The 24,412-nt window shown below is 37.6% G+C and overlaps 1 protein-coding gene across 2 annotated transcripts; it reads left to right on the forward strand.

Moving 5' to 3' along the window:
• NEDD1 (NEDD1 gamma-tubulin ring complex targeting factor) lies at positions 1 to 22,256 on the forward strand. Of its 2 annotated transcripts, none has more exons than XM_066183420.1 (15): positions 1 to 168; positions 1,121 to 1,264; positions 2,765 to 2,859; positions 4,259 to 4,375; positions 5,542 to 5,682; positions 11,079 to 11,308; positions 12,313 to 12,514; positions 13,463 to 13,649; positions 16,178 to 16,309; positions 16,488 to 16,529; positions 16,950 to 17,173; positions 17,934 to 18,078; positions 18,392 to 18,548; positions 20,830 to 20,896; positions 21,583 to 22,256. In XM_066183420.1, exons 2-15 carry the CDS (start codon positions 1,129 to 1,131, stop codon positions 21,685 to 21,687), a joined length of 1,980 nt encoding a protein of 659 aa, XP_066039517.1. In that variant the 5' UTR covers positions 1 to 168; positions 1,121 to 1,128; the 3' UTR covers positions 21,688 to 22,256. The 2 variants fall into 2 exon arrangements, with proteins under 2 accessions (XP_066039517.1, XP_066039515.1); XM_066183418.1 differs by lacking the exon at positions 1 to 168 and adding an exon at positions 260 to 301.
• Positions 22,257 to 24,412: the final 2,156 nt, after the last annotated feature.

Consider the following 24,412-nt stretch of genomic DNA (forward strand, 5'->3'; position numbering starts at 1 on the left):
CGCGGCGCGGAAAGTCCGGCGGCGAGCGCGCGCGGGGCCGGGCCGGGCCCAGTCGGGGCGGGCGGAGCCGGGGCCGGGCCGGTCCCTCAGGCGGCGCTGGGCTGGGCCGGGCCGGGCCGGGCCGGCGGGGCCAGCAGCGGGGGCTCGGCCCGGTGCCCGCCGCGCCAGGTGTGCAGCGCCGCGGGGAGAGCGCAGGAGCGGGGCCGGGGCGGGGTGCGCCGAGCGGCTTCTCCCGCGGCCTCCAGGGCTGAATTGCGGGGCGGGAGAGCGGCGGCTCCGTGGGCTGATGCCAAGTGAAGGCGTACGCGGACCTTGAATTTCTTGTGTAGTTTTGTGAATGTTAGCACTCCCGGAATGAATGGCCTAAAGCTGTGTGGAAACGTCCCGCAGACTTTGGCTAAGGGGTTGTTGTGTTTTCAGCTGAAGGGAAGGCTCGCACTTACAGTCTTCGTTTTTCGATAGTTTAAAATTACCAGGAGTAAAATGCTGAGAATCAGCGTTTCAAACCAGGCACCAGTTAACCTGGCTTTAAGTCTTAAAAGGTGTCAGTCAAATTAAGTAGCAGTATATTGGTTTTGGCCTTTTAGTTTTGTGATGTTTTGTAAGGTGCAGTGAAAGGTGACTCGTTGTCGCTCGTATTCTGCTGTCAGAAGTTTAAAGGATTCTCGGGTATCTCCTCTGGAGTGGTGAGATGAACGCCGAAACGAGTCCTTTAGGTCCATACTGCCCCTGCAACAGTTTGACTGTGGTTTGTATATCCCCATCTACTGGTGGGAAATGGGTCCTTCACATACTCGGGGCTTCCTGGTAGGCAGCTGTGAGCTGAGGAGATAAAAGCTTCATTTTAGTCTCTTGATGCCATAGAGGGGTAGCTTTATGACAAAGAAACCACGTATTTCCTGCAAGAATTCAAGTAAGCAAAAGCTTGCAGTGTCTGCTGTTTTTGCTCGTATATGCAGCTGGAGGGTACTAACTGTTTAACTCTCCAAGTTAATGTTGTGGTTACCAAGAAAAGTGCAACCATACGATTTAAAATTGTCATTTTGAATTGTTAGGGTGCCTGGTTTATTTTTTTTAAAATATATATTTTCACTTACCTCATTTATTTCTGCCAAAACAGGTGCAGCCATGCAAGAAAGCATACGTTTTGCATCATCAGGAGATGACATTAAAATATGGGATTCCTCATCTTTCACTGTGGTGGAGCAGTTCAACCCACATACACCCTCACATCCAGTCAGTTCACTGTGCTGGGCCAGCAATAGTATCCTTAACAGCTTCAGCCATACTTCTGTGGGTGTTCTGCAAAATTCCAGTGGTTTTTTTCCTTCCTTTTTTTACTGAAGTGTTTGTAAAACACAGGCCTGACGTGTTTTGAAGTCTTGTGTAAAATTGGTATGTATTTAAAATTGAATTGGTATTGGTATGTATTTTGACCAAAGTTTTGTGGTTCTCCTTGCTGAAGGGATTTACAGAGTCAGTTGAAGATGGTAAATAATTCTGAAGAAGTTTCTCATGTCGGGAGGCAAGGCTTTTCTAATGGCTGTAGTATGCCTGAACTGCCTGCCAACTGTAAGACTTACTTGTTTGTTTCTTCAGTAGTTGATTATGATACTTGCTTTCAAGACAGTGCTTAATTAACTGACGAGTTTGAGCAAAGCAATTGCTGGTGTAGTAAAATTCCATACACAGTATAGTGAGGAAAATTGTCATCAAAGATTTTTTTTTTCCCTAGTTAATGGATGAGCAAAAACGTTACACCAGTTGGAACAGAAATGAATGTTTTAGCTCTGGAGCTTGCAGAGAATTTGAAGCACAGATATAATGGATATGCATCCGCACTCACGTGTGTTTAGTAAACTTTATCTTCAGACAGTCTGTCTTATGTGCTTTCTTCTACCAAGTCTCCTGTTCATCTCCCAAAACTGAAACAATGAAGTACCTTGCTTTATAGACTTGTCAGCTTGTTAGGGATAAAGCATTAGTTCTGGTTCTGCATAGTTCTGTAAAATTATACAAAAGTGCCTTAAAATAATGAAAGCAATAGCAAGTACTACTCTGCCTGCTGGTTTTCTTGTGTTAAATTCAGCCAATTAACCTGTGCTATTCTTAAATGAGCAAATACAATATCACAATGGACATTGGCCTGAGGACTGAGTGATTACTCAATTTGTTTGGTGGTGGTGCAGATGCAGTCTCCCTGCTCTGTCGTTCTATAAATGTTCTTATTACTTTGAGGTACTTGGTTTCATAAAAGGTTCTTTTTAGGCTTTTGTTTTTCTTTTCTCAGTACAGAGTGGGAGAAATTGGCAACTGCTCTTTGTACTCTAGAAACTGTATGGTGAAGTAGTCTAACATTTGTCATGACCATTCTTTAAATCCATAGTCTGCCAACAGCAACAGACTTTCCTTTGAACTAGTGATAAATGGGGCTCTTACCTGGGGGTGTGGGGAAATAGAACTGTAGGCTGGATAAGCTGCCTTAGTGGTAAAGAGCTCTTAAATAATACCTGGCAGATATTTCTCATCTTTTCTATCAAAGAAATTGCTGTCTTTCTTGTATTGGCAAGTAAGGGCTGTAGTTAATTCAAGAACTTCTTAATGGAAGCTTGGAAAATAGCCTTATGCTTCTGTTTCTAGGTCCCTTCAAGGTACAGTGCTTTAGACTGTTTAGCCAATCTGTCTTATGTTCAATAAGGGAAACTTCTATTGCTTTTATTAATCACCAGTATCCTACAATTATGCTCCTTAACTTGTGACAAAGATAGATATCTGGCCACTGCTTCTGCTGCTGGTGATAAAATTGTTGTTTCAAGCTGTAAAAGCAAACCTGTTCCACTCTTTGAAATAGCTGAAGGAGTAAGTATGAGTAATGCTTTTCCCTCAGTTTTTCCCCTGTTCACTCTGTATCCTGTGTGTCTTACATCTGTTCTGCATATTTGGGTCAATTTAATTTTAGTATTGTTAGAATTATTGTAAAAACATTTCCTTGTGTATTGTTAAATACATATAAAGAGTGGGGGCAATAGTTCTTTTAAAACAGTTCTGTCAGTAAGAAGATACAGATGCAGTTACACCAGTGTGATAACTTGAGGCCGTCAGTGGTTCAGATGTAACCTAACGTGTAGGAGATGGAATAGCTCAAGTTTGAACTTCATTTTCCAGCTTGAGCTGTCAGTATTGTACATGCCTATGAGTTGCACCCTGGAAAACATAAAGAGTCTGTGTAGAGATTGTTCTTGGAGCCTACATGTGCCAGCTTCTGGAATTGGAAGAAACAAGAGAGTTTGTGTTGTGTTCAAGGCTTTTTTTTTCCCTGTTAAATGCAAGTGTGGCACTTCAAAAAGCTGGACTTAGTTTTAGAAGAGTCTCTTCACATGGTCACTTAAATAGCTTTTTAGTGTTCTAAACCATTCTATTTATTCTCCTTGGATAGCTGTTGTAATGCTAATTTGGACTGGGAGTTTTCTGAAGAGTTACTCAAACCTTGCTTTTAGGGTGCTGAAGCAAACACTTTCAAAGATGGAGTGTTTGTCCTGAAGATTTCACTAAATTTGATCTATAACTAATGCAATCCCGTGCAATTTTATCATATCAATAATTAGATGGACTTGTTTTTTCTTCACTCAAATCTTGAGAACTTTAAAGTGAATTTTCAACGTGATGGAACTGAATAATAATTTGTCCTCAGTGTAGGCTTATCATTAAGATTGACTTTTTTTTTCAAAAACTGGTACTTCATTGATTATTTTAAAAAGAATCACTTAACCGAGGTTTGCTGCTATAATATTCCCTGTAATGTTTCAGGAATGTGAAGTATGTAACTTAGACAACTTCTTGATTTTCTTCTAAAGAATTTTTTTCCTTAACTTAGGATTTTTTTTAAAAAAGAACCTCAATAGCTGAATAAAATACTCTGATTGCACTTTATGGAGCTATAATTTAAAGAGAAAATGCATATTGGAGGAAAAGGTGCCAAAAAATTTGAAATGGGAATGGGAAAATGCAAGTATTTGAAGGTTTATTAATTAATATACTTACATTTTAAAGTATCTTAAGCGTATGTCCAAACTGGCCTTGATTCTAAATGCCTTTTGATAGGAAGTGGCTGTAGAGTCTGAATAGGTCTGTCTATTCCCACAAATAGTAGGACTATTTGTGCTGATGCAAATGAAAACACACATCAGTATGCTTTGAAGTAAGCTTGAATAAATCCCTTAATTATCTTTAGCATACTTTTTTCTTGTTTCCCCATTAGGCAAAACAGACATCTGTGAGTTTGAATTCTAGTTCTTCGTATCTCGTCAGTGGAGGCCTTGATAACACAGTTAATATCTGGGATTTGAAGTCCAGAAAGATTTACTGCAGCCTAAAGGTAAGTTTGGCTGAGAAAGAACTGTAGCTTTCCACTCCCAGGTTTTGCTGCCAACTATAAAAAAAATTTCTCTAAGTCTAGTGTCTGCAGGATCAAGGTCACAGATAGGAGCTAGCACACAGCTGGGTCTTGTTCGAGTTTGTCTTCTTTATGTGCTGTAAATTGCAAATTTAACAAACATATGTAACTTGGTGTTTTCAGAGTACAATTCTATAATAAAATATGTTTAAATTTTCAGAATAGACTTCTTATTTTGCAATTTTTTATGGGTATTGTCTGATGGGGATTTTTTCCAGGAGCTGCATTCCAGGTAATTGCTGTTTCTGGTATGTTGAATGAGAAGACACTTCTGTATTTGTGGAATACTGTAGCAGAACTAATGTGCAAAACTGTGAGATGGTTGTCTTCTAACTGGTCCAGTATGAATTCTCTAAAACTTTTTTATGATGCGTGAAAAGTAAGATGGCTTAGTGTCTTTCCCAGATGCCTTCAGTAGATGGTTTGCCCTTATTTAGCACCACTGTTTTAAGAGGCTATGAAACTTCAGCTTTGATTTATCCCTTTTTTCTTGGACTTTCAGAGTTAGAGTTGGAAATAAAACCTCTAGGTAACAAATACAAAACTTTAAATATCTGTTCCTAACTTTTGGGTTAGAAGTGCTCAATTGTCTTCCACAATGTAGGAATATAGGAGAAAAATATGTTCATTATACACAGTATCATCACTGAAAATTACTGTACTGAAAAGCTGGTTGGTAAATGTATGTGTTAATGCTAAAAGTGACAGAAGGGGAAGTTGTCAGTAGTACATCAGATTAACAGAAAGTATATTCAAATATCACTGGTTTCTGGGAGGCTTTGCTTTTAAAATAATGTTCATAACACCTGTGGTAAATATCTCTTTGGTTGTCTTATCAAAATATTGTATATAACTATGTGATCATCTATACTAATTTATTAAAACCACCTAATGTAAACAATCAGGGAGTGGTTATGATTGATCATTGGTATGTTTTGCTGCTGTTCTCTGTGATACTCCATAACAACTGTTGAATCTTTTAAAATGGTACAGATGGTCAGAAAAAAATCAAGCCGAAGTTCTTTTGCAAAAGCATAAATTAGGAAGAATGTCTTTAACACTCTCCCTTTAACCTCCCATTCCCACAGGAGCATAAAGATGAAGTCACATGTGTTGCATATAATTGGAATGATGGCTATGTTGTTTCTGGATCTTTGAGTGGTGAAATCATCCTACACAGTGTTACCACCAATTTATCAAGTAGTCCCTTTGGTTATGGCAGCAGACAGGTAGGCTATCTGTGTTAAGTTCCTTTCAGGTACTAAGCTTAATTTGCTGTCTTTAGAAATCGAAAGTACATATCAAGAGCTTTTAAGTTTTGGTATTCTGTTTCATTTTAATTTTTAAGAGTGCCCTTAAGGAAAGAAGAAGTAATGCACATTGTGGTCTGCTAGCCTTAAATACTAGGCAGCATCAAAATACAAATTTCTCAAGTGCCTTTTTTTCTATATAGGTTCCAGCAAATTTTACTTGGTAGACACTGGCTCCTCAAGAACCAACTTTTAGATATCTTTGAAGTGATTAAAGCACAGTTGGCTTTACAAACCAGGATTTCAGTTCACCACTCCATATATATTGTTGCAGAGGGCAATGACTATGCAGCCTGGGTTCTAACTTATTCAAAGCTGTCTGTACGGTAGGGGTGAATACAAGCCTGCATTTGGAAATAAGTGTATTTAATCTGGAGATTAAAATTGCACAGCTGCTCAAAGAGAAAAGTAATGAGGTTTTATCTTACGTACTTAGGTGTTTAGTTAGTATTTGGGAGAACTAGTTTGAAGGAAGATTGTGCACAAGGCAAACGCAAAGCATGTGTACTACTTAGGAACCTTGGTAGGGTTTGCTGCTGCAATTCCTTTCTGCAGACTTAAAAGATACTGAAAGAATTAGTGGGTATCGCAAGGGGAATTCCCTTGATATAAGAGCATTTGCAGTAGCAAATGAGCTGTGTTGTCCCACTGGAAATTCCAATATGTGCTCTTAGTGAGAATTGTCTTGTCTTATGGATAGCCATACGTTTGAGTTCTAGGCATGCTTTCCTTTTCTACTGAATCATTTTTACAGAGGTAGGAGCTGCCTGGGAGATGCAGAAATGTTGCTTTGGTCCTAAACCCGACCTTTGATGTTGCCAAGGAATGCTGAAGGTGTGACTTATTCCTTTTCTGTTACTGCAACAGCTTTTTCAGTCTTAGATTGCCGATAGTGTCAAATTAAATTCTTCTCCTGTCTCACACAAGCAGTATAATGTGGTGAAAAATCTCTTACATTCTCATAGTGTCTCGGGAATTATGGTATACTTTCTGATGAAAAATCTCTGTTAAATTCAAAATCTCTCTGCTCCTAGGTGCTGCAGTGTCTTTGATCCATTGCCAATCTCATACTGATATTGAAGCAAAATTGTCCTTCATACTTGGTTTGATCTCAAAAATCCATCTGTATAGTCGGGTCATTTTTCTGATTTGATTGTTACGGTCTTACGACGAATGTGGATGTGAGGCAGGAGCTGCAGGGAGGTCTGATGCCTTGAGAGGCTAGACAGGGTTAAAGGAATAAAGTAGGTATTTATTAAAAAGGCCTTCAAAGGATACACCTTGGGCAGTACAAGAGCCTGGCCGTGGCTCCATCCAAGATGGATACCCGGTCACGAGTTTTCACACTTTTATAAGTTTTGGTCCATTTACATATGGGGGTTAATTGTCCAATTATAGCTTCAGGTTATGAAGCCCCATCTTCCCAGTTTGCTCCCCTCAATTTGCTGTTATTGATACATTTTGGGCTTGAAGCTGAAACGGTGTCCTTGGTTCTCGGGCTGGAAAAGGATTATTTTGCCTAACTACCCTGTGAAGAGAACTTGGTAACGCTTTTTATGAAGTTCAGAGTTACATACCAGTGCAGTACAGAATCTAGACAATACGAAAGCTGAAACTTAAGGCATCAGGTCCATGGCTGGATTATGCAGCTGAGGTGAATATCCAGAGTGGGGACTATGCTGCTAGTTAATTGGAAAATGAAGAAATTCTTGTGAGGATGATTTGCACGAACCTGTTTAATATATTCAATTCTTTCCACCGGAAAGTGATTAGGAGTAAGAGAGATGCTGTGAATAACTATTCTGTTAGATGAAATCAAGAAGTCTGCTGCAAAGCTGAGTGACCTTTAGGATGGATAAAGCTATTTGATGTGTTAAAGTAATTGCAAACAAAGAGCTCCTGTTCACATTCTAAAGGGTCTATAACATTTTCTTAGGGAGGGCAGTTATTTGATTATAGCTTTAATTTAAAATGGAATTGAGCTATGATTTTGTAATGGGTTTGCTAGTTGGATGTCCCATATTCCCATCTTGTCTTTGATCCTAAAAATGTTCTTTCCTTTTATGTGGAGAAATGGCTTTATTATTGTTTTGGTTTTTAATTGGAGAATTGGAGAATTGATTCTGCAGTGAAGCAAATATCTGAAGACTTGTGTAATTCTGTTAAAGTTAAAAAGCCTTTACTTGATTTATAGCTTAGGGGCCGGCTTTCCTTAAGAGTAGACTTGAACAGATAAACAGCGTATTACACTGTTTGATCCTGGCACTAGTTTTCTGACGTGGGAAGGGTCACCACTCCATAGTAACGTTTTTTAGAATTGAAGAATGTGAAGTCTAACCTTGTAAATTTTAGCTTGTCTCTGTTTGATTCAGCATGATGGAATGTAGTTTCTGTGCCAGTTAATTTCTCATGTTGTGTAGATTCTACAAGTAGTAGAATAGGTCAAGGTTGCAGTGCTTTCTCTGACTTTAAACTTTAAATTCTTTTCATCGGAGCATTAGCCTATATTCTGTTAATTGATTTTCATTTAGAACACCTTTGTGTTTTATTAGAATTGAGTTCTTGCAGAGTTGTTTGCAGATCCCATAATTTGTCTTTGCTATTGGCATGCATTTAAACTACCAGATTCTTATCTGCTTGCTGTTGTGGGGATAAATTAAGATTTGTTTCAAAATATAATGTTTGATCAAGTCTTCACTGTCTGATGCAATTCTCCTAGCAACAGGATTTAGTTTAGCTGTTTGAACAGCTGGCTGATTTGTAAAAGAGTGTGATGAATTCTGGCCACTCCATGTAGTGGAAAGTTTGTCAGCTTTTAAAGCTAAAAGTGGGGAGCAGTGGTAATATGGGGAACGTGAAAGAAAATGGAGAACTTGCCCAGACCGGGTGAAATTAAAAGGATAAAGGAGAAAAGAAAATGGCTGACTTGGCAGGATAGCAAGGGAGGTTTGAGAAGAGCTAGAAGAGAATAATTGATGGGCAGAAGGACAGGAGTGAGAAAATGAAATATGAGCAGATGCCAGGGCAGAAAGAAGGAGGAGGTATTTGGAGGTGAAAAACTGAGACAACTGTGAGGGTCAGGAGTGTTTCCCATGTAGATCTTGTTAAAGCTGTTACTCCTGAATCTCTCAGTATTTTTTCCAATGTAAACAAACAGAAAAATTATGATAAAATTGTGACCAGTAGAGAATCATATTAATGATGAAGAGTTGTTCTCGTTCCTATTTGAATATGCAGTTGAAGGTGCCACCTCTTCAAAACAGGTTGAAGCAATTTGGCTTCCAGCAAGACACACAATACAAGTGGTGGAAATAATGCTGGAAGAATATGAAGCTACACAAATCTCCATTAAAATGAAGTTAAAGACAGAAATAGGATCAAGGCCAGTACAATGCATTGTGGCGTGGTCTATGCCAGAATAAAACAATAACGTTTTGAGAGCATTTTCAGGCAAATAAAATATATGAGTACTCATTGGACTGGACTTAAGTACTTGAATCAATGCTTTGGGGGGAAAATACTAGATAGGATGGGTAAGAAACTCATATTAATCAAACAAATATTTTCTTTCAGTATCTATCTTGTTTAATATTTTCAGTAGTGCTTATGATAGTAGAAGTCAGGTCAGCAAAACTGGGGAAGAGTCTGGAGCACGGGCCTTGGGAGGAGCAGCTGAGGAAGTTGCAGTTGTTCAGCCTGGAGAAAACGAGTCATGTGGAGGGACCTTATTGCTCTCTACATTCACTTGAAAAATAGGTACTAACAAGGTGGGGGTTGGTCTCTTCTCACAGGTAACAAGCAATAGGAGAAGAGAAAATGGCCTCAAGTTGCGCCAGTTTAGATATTAGGACAAAATTCTTCTCTGAAAGGGTAGTGAGGCATTGAAACAGGCTTCCCAGGGAAGTGATGGAATCATCATCCCTGAAAGCATTCAAAAAACACATAGGTGTGGCATTTAGGGACGTGATTTAGTGGTGAACATGGCAGTGCTGGGGTCAGGCTTGGACTTAAAGATCTTTGAGATCTTTTCCAGCCTTAACAATTCTGTGATTCTAGGTTGAGCTATGATGAAACCTAGTGAGAAGGCATTTGCCCTTAAGAGAGGATTGTATCAGTATCAAAAAATAGTTGAAACTATAGACACAGGAATCACTGTGACAGTAAAATCAAGATACCAGATTTAGGGGGCAACTGAGGCTCTTTTAGAGTAGAATTTCAAAATTTCCAAGGGAAAGAAGGAATTGGATTTCTTAATATAAAATGACACTGACCAAAACAGACTCAAAAAAGAAAACGTAATCTAGGATATTTTGGGGTGGGTATTTACAGTATAAAATGGATGAAATGTTACTGCCATTGCAAAGATAGTAGCAAAATATTTTGAGGATCGTAAAAGATTTTAGTTGTCTGTATTCAGGAAAGATTCATACTGGGAGAGTAGCACAAAGACTGATGGTACTGAAAAAACAGTCCTGGAGGACTCTCATTTTTTTATAGCAATATAAAGCGTGAAGGAAAGTGAGCTTGCTGTTCTTTAAAACATGGGGTAGCAGCACTGGGGAATTACAAAACTGTTTAAGTGTAAGGGCGTTATGGTCACAGGATAGGTGCAGATGGGTCATAAGTAAAATTAATCTGGAAATTGAGTGCTGTAGTATTATAGCTGTGACCTTCTGAAACATCCTCTGAATCAATGTGGTGGAAACAAAACATCGTTTCTGAAAGGCAAGTTCCTGGGTTACCTACTTCTGCAATAGCAAGGCTGCATGTGATAAACCACACGTTATCCTCTTCTGTGGTCTTAGTCCACAGGCTGAAGTCTGTTCTGCAGGACCTACATACTTGCTTGACTCTGGAGTCTGTGTGTCTTATTGAATTGGCTGTTACCCATGTACCTCAAGTCTGTGAAGGGGAATTAAGTTCAAAGTTCTTGGCAGAAGACTAGTTCGTGAAATAATGTATCTTTTCACTCCTTTAATTTTAGATGTGATGCGAGAGGTTTTTGTATGAAGCCATGATATTTGCTGAAAATTTGAGAAACTTTTCTGGAAGTTTCATTTTTCTTCTCCATAATTTTGCTGATCAGATCATATGGTAGCCCATAACAGTGGAAAAAAAAAAGGTCTCCCCTTCAATACCAAAAATGGCATTGTAATGCAAAATTATTTTTCCTGGTTTTACTATTTATATTTCAGAGTTGAAGCTTTTGTAGACAACTTAAACTTTGTATTCCTAATCTGTTTGTGTCTTTAAAAAATAATTTAATATCATGTTTAATATTGGTATTAAAATTCATTTTTATGTCTGTTTTACAGCCTATTCGACACTTGAAATATTCATCCTTTAAGAAATCCTTGCTGGGCACTGTTTCTGACAGTGGAAATGTAACTCTCTGGGATGTAAATAGCCAGAGCCCATATCATAATTTTGAAAATACTCATAAAGCACCAGCCTCAGAAATCTGCTTTTCTCCAGTCAATAAGCTGCTGCTTGTAACTGTAGGTTTGGATAAAAGAATTATTCTCTATGACACTTTAAGTAAAAAGTGAGTATATGAAAGACCTTTTGATTTTAGAAGATTCCTTATTTGGGTTTTATAAATTGAGAAAAACATGCCTAATTATGACATGAATTATTTCATTCAGCCCCCATGCAGAATGGTTGAAGTGGTTGGCATGTTGCTACTGGAGAACCTGTCCCATAGTCCATTTTGCTTCCTAAGTTAACAAAAAAACAATTGAAAAACCCCAAGGCATGTGGGAGCTAACTGAAGTCCAGTTTATGGGTGATGTTCCCCAGTGCTTGTATATGGGCTTTTCTTGTTGATAGAAAGCAGTTAACTTCTGTGAGGGGCAGTTCAGCCTGTGGGGACCTTCAGACACCTGAGCTTAGCTTGCATGCTTTCCAAGTTAAGATAAAAGATGTAACTGGTGCTCAGAGCTGCTGAGATATGGGAGAATGTTGGATGAAAAAGCAGGAAGGATGGGACATGGGTGATGGGACTTTGTAGTAAGAGGATAGGATGGCAAGTGATTTTGTGGGACATTGCTTTTAGCATGAGTAGTGCTTTTACTCTAGCTGAATAAAAACAGGAGTCTGCATTTTGGAACGATGTCTTAGAAAGATGCAAACTAAGACCTGAAGTTTTTTCCCGGAGCTGTGGAATAGTAGAGCTGATGGGCTTGGGGAGCTAGAGGATGTATGTAATATGAGTGCTGCTGCATAGGATCATACCAGTAAATAATGTTGGTGTTTGCTATTAAGAAGGCAATGTGATCCTGTCCCTCTGAAGTCTTCTGGCACATATGCAGGGTTTTTTTTGTTAAGCATGAATGCTTAGTGTAAGCCTAATCTACTGTTTCTTAAAATAGTTCACTGAATTTACTTGACACTGGAGAAGTTGAACTACTGACCTATAGCCGAATTACGAAAGTTTTTATTTATATATATATATATATATATATATATATATATGTTTAGATATTCTGTGTTGAAAAGTCCAACTTGTGAATTCTATAAGATTCATTCTGTCCTTTCTCGTGTTTGAAGGTTGCTGACAACAATTGTAGCTGATTTTCCTCTGACCACAGTAGACTTCATGCCTGATGGTACTACTTTGGCTATAGGATGTTCCCGGGGAAAGATCTGCCAGTATGACTTAAGACAACTGACATCACCAGTGAAAGCAGTTACTGCTCACAAAGGCTGTGTGAAATGCATACGTCTTCAGTTCAGTAGCACTTTTTCCAAGGTATTTTTATTGTTTAGTATGCAAATTAATGAAAGCAAAGCATAAGCATAAGTTTAAGTTCTAAAAAAAGTTAATATTCACTGTCTAAGCATTGCAGATGCCAACAGAATTGGATCATACTAACATAGGAATTATAAACTGCTTAGTCTTAACTGCTGTTGTAGGCGTTGTTGATGTGGAATTCCCCCCACTCCTGGTCTCAGTGTAGAAATAAGTGGAACTTAGAGTCTTCCTGATTTTCTGCTGTGGATGTGCTGCCTTTGCAGATCAGTTTGTGGCACCTCTGGTTATTTGTAGGCAGTAGCAGAAAGGTCTGTAATGGCCCTTCTGCTTAAGGAGAAGACACAGGGCTGCTCATATGCAGGTATTTTGTATGTCCTATATGTGGACTTAAGCTAGCACATATAAACAGTAAAGAAGTTAATTAAAAAATAGAGAAGACTGAAGAGGTTCTTCTGAGACTTAATTAGGCTCTACTCTATCCATATATATCCAAATATCCAGAAACCCAGTGCTTCCAGTTAGTGGACACTGAGAGAATCTTTGAAATGGATTCTTTACCACTCTGAGACTTTCCTTCTCCTCTAGCATGCTTGCTGCTAGTGGCTAACTATTCCTGTAAAATTTGGAGTCCCTAATAATGCAGCCTCTTTTTTTTCTGCTCTATCTAAACCTGGGATCAAAATTGACTCATGCAGGGTCACTCCACTGTTAAATTGTTGCTATCCTTGTGGGGGTACCTATATGATAATACAGATGTTTCCTATGCTCTTTGAAGTTACATGAAGATACCTTTTTTAATATTTATAAAGGCATATCTCCTAGGCAACGTTTGCAACTTGAAGTGAATTTTTTACTGTTATTAAAAATGAAAGTATATTGTCTTGTATTTTTACTTGTGGCTGAAGAAATAATAACTTCTCTTAATTGGTTCTATTTTTCCTTCAGTCTAACCTCACAGGTTCTTCAAATAAACCTGTGTCCAAAAGAGTAGAAGTCAAAGCTGGTAGTAATCGTGGAGGAATTCAAAATACTGGCATCAAAAACATTGCCTCTCAAGCATCAGCAACAGTTTCCTCTCATCCTACATTGACAAATGAGAATAAGGGAGGAGAGATTTTTCAGGAGAAAACAGGTAATGCTGCGTTCCTACTCTTTAAATAGTTGGCATAATGTGGAAGATGGAAGCAGTGTTTTGTGTTTCGACCATTACAGTATGAAAATTTCACTGAGGGAAGGGCATTTGTTAGGAAGTACTTGTGTATATGTGCATATGTTTCTTTTCTCTCCCCACTGCGTTACACATGCTATGAGACTGTAGGAGGTAAATTGGGTCCTCCTGTAAGCTTAAGACACATGAAGTCTTAAAATTGTGGTGGTACTGTGGGACTATCTCTTGCATTCTGACTTCTTGCAGATTATGTACATAATGTAGTTTCTGATGAAATGTCTGCATGGAATGCAGAGCTAAAGATTTGTAATTCCATTAACAAACAGGAGTAACAGACCTCATCCAAAAAAAACCAAAAACCAAGGAAAACATAGGGAAAAAAGGAAAAGAACCTAGTCCAAAAACCCAAGTGACAACTGAACTGTATTTTTGTGAGAGGCATGATTCCAGTATCACATGGTAGGAAAGATGTTAAATATAGTTGCAAATATGATTAGTTGTATAACTGTACTTGCTATCTATGCCTCTGAAATTAACAAGTCCTTTGTAAGAATTCTGAGCATTCCAAAACTGCCACTGCATGAAATGTACTCTTAAAGTTTTGTTTAATTCAAGAGGTCTGAAAATATCAAATCAGTAACATTGCTAGTTTGATTCTTGAAAAAAAATCCTCAATCCATTTTAATGTAACAGCACTTTCCCCCTCCCTTTTAAAGTTAGGAGAAATACATTTAGTAACAGTAATTAGGCAATAAGCCACTGCAGTCCATAGGGATGTGTATTAATGACCTCCCTTGGGTATGTAGTGAAGTATGAGGTGAAGTAGAATGTTCCCTGTGTATGCAAGAGGTGCTGCTAATCAACGTTACTGAATGGTGTGGAAAATTTTATTTTGGTTAAAACATACAATTTATTATCTCTGTTTGAAGATGTAATGGCTGTTACCCCTTAAAGAGGACCATGCAAAATAAAGAAATGTTTTAAGAAAGTAAAGGCTTACCAAGCAAAACAGTTTTCCTTAATCTGAGTGTTCATTTTAGAAGACCTCTGAGTACTCCAGAAGATAAGAGTCTTTAAAGTTAAAAAATGGGAATGGATGGGATACCACAGATTTCATTTGTTGTCTGGAATTTCTTCTAGAACCTGTTCATTTGATTTAACTTTGGAGAAATAAGGGGCATTCAGTAAAGTAATCTGATAGCATATTTAAACAAAATTGAGGCTTTCTGTCACAGATATTAAGATACTAAAATATAAATGAAGTCAGAATGCGATGAGAAACTTGGATGTACTTTGAGCTGGCTTCCCATGAACTCCCATTCAGCAACCGTTCTCTGCTTTAGATACCTTCTACATTTAGATTACTGGGAATGATTAGAAGTACACAAGATACATTTGTCCAATTTTACATTACACTTTTTCCATCCTCTAAGTTCTGACACACAGGTTGATGCTGCACTTCTGATTTGACTCAGTATACCAAGTATTTACTTAACTAGCAAGTGCCAATTCCATGTTGGTGTCACAATTGACACATCTGAAGGAGTGAAAAATGTAATATATTAATACATTTAAGTGTGAAATCGTAAATATAACTCAAGTTCTACTTAATGTAAATACTTGGCCATAATTAATTGCAGTCACCCACACAGTCATATTTGGATCACTTCAATAAGTAATCCCACACAGAGAAGTACTTACATGTTTTATGAATATTTTGCGAAATTACGAAAGTTATTTTGGTGGTTGTCTGAGCAGTTCAATTGACTTTCTAAAAACTGTAATTTGAATCATTTCTGGGGATTTTTTTTGACCTAAGATACACTTCCATTCTTCAGACAACTGTCCTTGGTACCTTACATATAAAAGCTAACTTTTTTCCCCCTGGACTGGATCTTGAGGGATGGGGCTTGAAGGTAGAGTGAGGAAAGGTCTAGGAACAAGTTTGGTTGTAACCTTGTTGTAACTCCTGCTTTTCTAATACTAGAATATATAAATTGACTTTTTAATATTAGAAATAAGCAGAGAATACTAACACTAGGTAAGCTTTAAAAAAGGTGTTTCTTATAATGCCCCTTGGAGTGCTTAATGGCAAGCACAGTACAGCAAATTTTTTTTCTTGCAGAACAAGTTTAAATTTTTTATCATCTGAATGTGGTTGGTTACCTTATTAGCAGAAGGTGCAGTCACTAGTTTTCACTTCACCTGATCCAGCATAAAATTGCTGCACCCATCCATATAGATTTCTCTGAACATGGGTGTGTTCTCCAATTTTACAACCCTCCTCTTGAGCTTTTAGTTGTAGTCACCTTTGTTGACAGCCCAAATGAGGAAGTTGAAATTGACCCTCTAACTGGCATCTGCAGATGGTTCTGAAGTGCTTACTGGACTTCCCCAAGTATCATGCTTGGTTTGAGATTGTTTAGCCATAGTGTGTTTTGGAAATTTTTGGAAAAGGTCAATTACTAACTGAATTATATTGTCCTTTGAAGGTTTTCCCCATAGTTCCAGCTTGGATGTCTTTCCATCTAAAGAAACAGATCATGGGAAATGTGCTGAATTAAATAATTTTGATAATGTGGGTCGAAGTAGTTTAGGAGATGTGTTTTCTCCAGTCAGAGATGGTAAGTTGCTGATACTGGAATTTGTAAATCACCATTTGTCTGCATGTAGCATGACAAAATGTCATTTGTGTCTTACTGACTACTGTACCTATTTGATATTTTAATTTGTCTTTGATTATGAACTTGATGCAGTGGTACAAATAGGCACTTCATTTTTCTGTGTTCTGCTATTTTGTAGATATTATTGCAAATAAAGCGACTGAAGATCCTCAAGGAAATGGTAAGCATATGCCAGTGATGGGCCTTTGGAGGTCTGTGCTAGTTCTCACATGCTGGTTTTGTCATATCATTGAAAATAAACAAATGACTGAAGCAGTCACTGAAGCAACTTTTCTTGAAGTTGTCTGACACATTGAGAGACACAATATGGTAACAGGAAGTCAAGAGTATGGTCCTAAAGTGATTTTTTTTTCCTTTATACAATTTATAGTGATATACAGAGGCTTTTCATGTTTTACTACTTTTATAAGGATGGAAACACCTTAAGTTGGATGGAAGGAAGAAGTTTACGTGGTGAACATTTTTTAATGATTTCTTTTTGTCAGTCAGTTTTGTATGATTGTGTAGGCATTTTAACTGTGGGATAGATTTGGTGTGTGTTAATTGACCTGTGTGTTTTGTCTTTCCCTTTTATTTTTAGGCCTGGATTTCCAGTCTTACCCCTTTGGTTTGGATTTTCTCCTGCAGCCGACCATTGCCTTTCCAGTAAAAAGAAACCCAGTGGGCAGTAGTGCACAAGGGACACAGTCTAGCCCATTACATGCACTTGTGGGATCTCCAGTTAAAGAAGAAGAGCAACATCCAGAGACTGACTCTATGAAAATAAGTCTTGGAAAACAAGAATCAATAGACGTCTTAAAGCAGGTATTCTTGTTATGAGTGGTCTTTTTAGAATCTTGACAGAATATTTCGGCTTGAAGAAAAAAGTCCTGAATAATGCCCCATCTGATGTTATTTTGCAACTCTGTTCACACACAAATCTGTAAAACCTAGTGTGATTTAGGTGAACTGACCTTCAGAAATGGAAGATAAATGTTTGTCTTAATATGTTTGTCTTAAATAAGTTCAGGGTACAGAAGTTCCCATGAAACAAAGCAGGTAGCCTGAGTATTATTTTAATTTTTTTAGAAAATCAAGAAGGATCACTAGATGGTTGATTGGATCACCAGTATGATTGATTGTTGTTTGTTAGGTCAATTCCACCCTCTTCTTTCCCTGTTCTCTGTCTCCCTCTTTTTCTTGAGATATCTTTGCATGTATCTGGAGATATGCCTCTGTACAGTGCTTATCTACTTTTGTATTGCTCTTGAGAAGTCTGACTTTCCTAGGAGTGATACAATGAAGTCACAACATTTTTGATGTGAAAATTAGAGGTCCCCACTTTTTGCACTTTCTTCTGTGTGCCCACTTGAGGCAATTTGGAATGTTTTAGCAATCAATTTTTCAGATATCTTGCTAGGAAATAAAAAGCATGTATTTCCGAGCAGATTCCTAAAAGCAAAAATGTTCGAAAGTGCATTTTGGAAAACTTAGAAAAAAAATTTACACTCTTCAAGTGCAATTAGATGATTTTAACAAGTAGATTTCATCTTTAAAATAATAAAAAAATTATTTTTTTCATCAGGTTTCAAAATCTAGCTTATCAAGCATAGAACCTGTAACTTTAAGTTCTCCACCATCGTCTACTCCAGATGCAAATGAGAAACTAATGAAAAATGTTCAGGCCCATCCTGCATATGATCTGCCAGTAAATGGTACTACCTCAACGAGTAAGTTGATAATTTTTGCCCAGTTCTAGGTGTGGTTGATTGTAAACCGATGTGATATCTGATAAAATGGACTTAGCATTTAAAAAGAACATCTGATCTTGATTCTTTAAATCAAGCTATCCCTCCTAGAATGTCTCTAGTTGCCTTTGTAAAGACTCATTCTAAATCTGTTTTGGATTGTTCTACCAAGCAATATTTGAGGTAAAATTAATTAAATAAATGATTAATTTTAAAAAAGTATCTGTGTAATGAGGTATATGAAGGGTTTTTGTTTGTCTTAAGGGTTCTCAGTATTTTATTTTCAATTGTAAAGGTTCAAAGATAACATCATCTGTCACTGCTGGAGTTGCAAGTTCGTTGTCAGAAAAAATAGTAGAAACCATTGGGAGTAGCAGACCAAATGCACCTCTGACAGCAATTCAAATAAACTTCATTCAGAATATGATACAAGAAACAATGGATGACTTCAGGTACTGGTATTCCTGCAGAGTGTTGTTGTTTTCAATGACATGTTTTCTTAATGAGGTGTTTCAGCATCTGCTCAAACAAATTTCTTTTTGGATTAGAAAGTTACACTATTTTTAGCTCTATTTTTGAAAAACTAGGTATGAAACTTAGTTTTTAATAGCTCCGATGACTAATTAGACTGATGCCTCCAAGGGCTGTTGGTGTAAGACTTTGCTGACGTTTCCAGAATGAGTGAATATTTCTCCGACGGTAAGTTCAGTCTGCATAGCGACGTCTCTACTCTTTTCCTGAAGCCTTGCACTGATTTCTTTCCTTCCTCTCTCATCTCCCTATCCCAGCAGGAGCAGGAGAAATTTCAAGTTGTCAGTGAGGAGAGTTTGACATAGCCACTTGACTTGTGTTGGCTTTGAGTGTTGTTACTTGGCATGTGTAAGGTAAAACTGTGTGTGCGTGTTTCTGCTGGTGGAGCTTTGCACTGAAATAGTGTCTGTGTTGTGATGGTCGGTGTCAGCCTACTTTGTGGATATCTAACCAACATTCCAATTGTTTTGAAAAAAGTCAAATTAGTATGGTTCTATTTAGAGTGGAGTTTGAAGAAGGTGAAGAAGTTAAAAGAATCTTACCTGGGGGATCACTTCCCAACCCATGTTTAAGATGAAGTAGGTTGAATGGAGATGATGAAGGTTTGCTGGGCAGGGGAAATGCTGCTGTCTTGATGACAAAAAGCAAAGCAAAACTAGCTTAGTAGGTCTGTGCACTATGGCTGTTCTGTATCTACCCACAGAAGAAATACATCAAGTGTTATTAAATGTCTTTACATAAATATAGTATGGTAAAACTCCCCTGGGATTTTTTGGCAATAAACACACATCTGATGAAAACCTGTAATTGATGTAACTTAAAATGCAGTCTGTGTACTGCAGATGTGTTTTCTTTAACGTCTGTGTTCAGGCACCCCAGAGTTAGAAGTTATGCTTTCCAGTCTATTGCTTCCAGTACCTGTGATCTGGAGCCTTAAATATTCTGTTTCTCCTCTGACCCATACTTTTTGGAGTGGCTGGAAGATTCTGCTGGCTCTTTTCCCAGTTGTAAGTTACAGATACGTTTAAACATCATAAAAGATTGTTAGTACTGGGGTCAGTAAGAGGGAAGGGAACTATTGTAAGCTCCCTGTTGATCTAACTACCTTTCAGCTGCTGGAATCTGAGGAAATGATTTTTACCTTCCTTGCCTGAAATTCATTCCTCTTCAAGTAATGGGCGGAAGAACCACAGACCTTCAGGAAAGGACCAGGAATAATATATAATTAATTTGGTTCCAAAAAAATGTTTGCTTCTTGATCTCCCTGCCTTTGGGAGATAACCTACATCTTTGGATTTATAGGATGCTAGCTGGCATCTATACACTTGATACACTCCAAGAAGATTGCCTCCAGTAGGAGTTCTGTAGCACAGTAATCTGTGGAAGGAGAAAGTGGAGATTCCTTTGCGTTTGCTGTATGTTTGAGGAAAGGAAAATGAAGTAAGATCTGTGTGTCCACTTGAGAAACACCTTACTTTGTCAGGCCAGTGATCCCCATAGCACAGTACTCAATCCCAGGCAACTGCACTGTTCAGGAAGAACTTGTGAACTTGCCTGCTTTTCTGTGAGCTGTTCTTGTTCTTCCTCAGCTCCTGGAACTGTTGTATTAATGTTGTGATCAGAGGCTATTTTCAGCTGTGTTTTTTGTAGTGTGGAGTGGTGGTCCTTGAATTAACAAATACACATCCACTTTGCAGACAACACTGCCACTGCTTTTTGTATGGATTAGTGGGATAATTCCATGGGTTTGAGAATAATGTATCACTTACCACAGTTGCTGTTTTGGGCCCTTTTACAAAAGAATGTTGAAAGTCATGTACTGAAAGGCATATCTTCAAGTACAGATAAGTGTCTTTCTCTGCAGTGCTTGTGATCAAGGGATTGGAAATTAGCTTTGAATGGTGAAAATGAGAGGATCTTGTGGCTTGCAACTGAGAAAGAATCTTGAAATCACCATGTATAAATTTGTGTTTCTAAACTGAAAAGTCCTATATGCTGGAAAAAATGGTACTTATGAAAATCAATGTCATGACAAAAGTATTCCAAAATAAGCTGTAGAGGATTATGTTTCATGGTGTAAGGGTTTCTAGACTTTTTATGAGAGTGAAGGTGAGGAAATGTGGAGTTTCGGATGCTGAGGGTACGAGAGAGAATGCTTCCTAAATAAATCTAAGCATTGTCCTTTTGCAATTCTTCCCCCAGAGAAGCGTGCCATCGAGATATTGTGAATTTGCAAGTGGAGATGATCAAGCAATTCCATATGCAGTTGGTATGTACAAGGACCATGATGGGAAATGTATTCAGTTTTCAATTTTGGTAATACCAAGGCATGTCATCTTATCTCAAAAGTGAAAATCCATTTTGTTTATTAAGACCGAGAAGGGGAGATTTCATGTGAAGGAAGGGGAAAGTATGAATGGGAATCCATTAAATTGTTTATTTCTTTGATTAATAAAGCAAACCTTGGAGTTGAGTAGGTATGAATTTCAGGAGTTCAGGAGTTACAAACAAATTAAGCTGGTCCTTTGGAATGGGCCAAAGGCTGGGGTAAGGAGAAGATAGATGGAATTCAAATAGAAAGCTTCACTTCTCGGTACTGTATGCATACTGAGCTGTTCTGTATTCTTCAGCTTCACCTTTTTATGAATCTTTGTTCTTTTGATCTGCGTTAAAAAGACCTTGTCTGGGTTCTGAGCATTTTAATGGAATCAGCATTAGCAGATTCTCATTCCGAAGAACTGCAAAATATCCTTTGATAAAATATTCACTAATGTATTAATGATCAAAATACTGTATGTCAGCATAAAAGGGAAAAGCTTACTTTTCTTATCAAAAGTTTTTAAAAACAGAATTATCTACATTATTTCATTCTTAAAAGAAATATGAAAGCCAGTAGGATAAAACTGGAATTATTAACTTTATTACTACTGATTGGGACTTTTTTCTTTTCTGTAGAATGAAATGCACGCTTTACTTGAAAGATACTCTGTAAATGAAAGTTTAGTAGCTGAAATTGAGAGACTGCGAGAGGAAAACAAAAGACTGAGGACTCACTTCTGAAGGGTTTTTACATTGCTGATTTTATTAGCGTGAACTCGCTACAGGTGGTGTGTTGTCTCTGACAAATGTCATCACTGAAGTATTGTTTGAAGATCTGTTGCTATTTTGAACATGAATCTATTCTTCTAGATAACTGGTGTAAGATACTATGTGTAATTGTAAAATTTGTAGCAGATCGGCATTGTATAAAGAGCATTTGTATCCTCATGCTGACCACTTTGCAATGCAGCCTTCTAACAGAAAAACTCAAAGGACAAGTACGGTGTTGGGAGTTTTAGCAATAGGTAAAGTGCCTTTTCATAAACAAAATCAAACCAGGACAGATGCTTTTACTGTAAGAACTTTTTTTTATATACTTACTTTTCTATCTGCTTCTTTATTCTACTGCAGTCAGAAACAATCACTACAGCTTGCCTTTCAGATACTTTTCTTGAAGAAAAAGGGGAGCGAAAGTTCCTCTTTTGCACAACATGGAGCCTTGTTTACAAAGAGCTGGAAAGTAGAGTAGTCAATTAAGTTTATTCAGCTGGCAACTCTTCTGTCCTGAGTAAAACTAGAGCTTGAAAATATTCCCAAATTTGGTGCCACAATCTTTCCTATTGAATTCATAAGTTTGGTGTTGCAAATGGTGCATCAACTGCACAATGAGATTTTTTTGTTACTACTTTGGCTGTGAATCTAGAATTCTTTTGATTTATATGTATTTGAATACTGTCATAGCTTGTCTGACTTGAATGAACTTTAGTCTTCAAAATGTAAGTATATTAATAATATAGCCGTTAATAATGCAGCAATGTGTAATTGAAGTCTTTCAGTCTGACTCAAGCACCTTTTGTGCCCAACCTCCCCTTCCATTGGAAGCGAACAACACTTAATATTGAGCAGTTTTGTTGCAGTTTTGAGTCACGTTGGTTTAGCGTTATTGTGGCCTTTTTCAGATAGCTGCACACCAAATCTATTATCTTGTATTATTAACAACCATTAAAGAGAAATCATTACTTCAGTAGCATGATAGTATCATACTGGTATGTATGAAACATTTCTGAAATGGAGCTCAGTAGGAAGTCCTGACTATTGAAGTGCATGGCATATTTGGCTTGGCTTTTTTTTTTCCAAGAGGATGAAATTAAAACTTAAATTTTAAACTACTTTAGAAATCAAATTGAGTTTAAAATTTCTCTGAAAGACTTCTTATACAGGTGCTTCTTGCTATTTAAGTTTTTCTGGAGGCTTCTTAATTATCCCTCTTATATTGCTTGTTTCTTCTCACAAATTCAAAACTCAAGGAAAGTCTGAAGAACAGGCAGATTAATTATTTACATCTAGTGTTTAAACCCACAATGACACTCTGCTACTAATGAGTAGATAAATAAATAAAAGCCATAATATATAGTGTAACTTATTTTTATATGTTGCAAAACTAAAGAAAAACTCCAAACATGTCTGTAACTTTTCCTTACCTTTAACTTTTTTTTAAAAAAGAGACTTCTTTTTTTGATGTCATTTAATGAAAAACAGTCTTGCAGCAAAATGAGGGTGTTCAAGTAGCCTTTAATGTTAGGGAAATTACTTTAAATGTCTGTAGTTCTACTTCTTTTATAAGCTTTTAAAAATATTTCTGTGTCACATATAACTTCATATTGAAAGGAAGCAAAGAAAATTTGGGTTTTTTTACGAACTTAACACACAGTGTAGTGCTCTTGCTGGTGTACCTGGATGACAGCAGGGAATTAGATCATTATCTTGGGTATTCTGCTTATAAGTAATTCATTTCCCTGACTCTGAACTGTATAATGTTTTTAATTCCCAAATGGAGGTGACTATAGCAAGAGTAATTAAAAAGACTTTTAGGGCTTTTGTCCATATCTCAGGATTACGGTAATGCAAGTGACTGCACATGGTGTGTGGAGACCCACTCTGCCTATCATAAGGGTATGTCTTGTACACTCTGATTTGTATGTTAAAATAAAGCTTGTTTTCACCTCTTTGAGAAAAAAGCTGTGGTGACCTTATTAAAGAGAATAATCTGTGTTGTAATTGTTATGCCTCATCAGGCACCATCTACCTGAAATTTTGGAGTAATCTCTCCTATGCCTCTGTGGCTTCGTGTAGGCCATCCAATCATTTCCGCAGAAGTGTTCACAATACCTCATGCTCTTGGAGTAAAGGACAGATGAGCAGTTCCCCCTTCCAGCTTGAAAACTGTGACAGTCATGCCAGAAAGATCATGTTCATAGCTAAAAATCATGTTCAAGCAGATGTTTTGGGGAGAGAGAATAATCTTGTCTCCTAAGCTCCTGGTGAGGTGGACATCTGGTGTCATCTTCATGTTAAACTTAGGCATGTTTAATTTTTTAATTCCCCTCTCTCATGTAAATACAGACTTCCTGTGATGAGAAGTTTATTTGCAGTTTCAAGGTATGTAGGGTTTGAAAACTGATTTTGACTAATTGATTTCTTCTCATAAAAATGCAAAATGTCAGCATGTTCTTAGTTCCTGGCAGCAGTCCACCAGTGCCTGATACACATGCCATACTCTTCATAAGTAAAAGGATGAATTTGGAAGTTGCACATTGTCCCTCCTGCACAAAGAACATGGCATACTAGAAGAAAGAACATACTTTACAGACTGCGTTGCTAAACTCTACAGTTCCTTGTGAGCAGATACCCTAGATACTAAAACTGAAGATGCAAAATGGTTGTAGATTATTTGTATATAAAGGTA

Source organism: Chamaea fasciata, unplaced genomic scaffold (genome assembly GCF_029207755.1).
Source record: "Chamaea fasciata isolate MVZ Bird 193981 ecotype frontalis unplaced genomic scaffold, bChaFas1.0.hap1 SCAF_5, whole genome shotgun sequence".
NCBI classification, from domain to species: domain Eukaryota; kingdom Metazoa; phylum Chordata; class Aves; order Passeriformes; family Sylviidae; genus Chamaea; species Chamaea fasciata.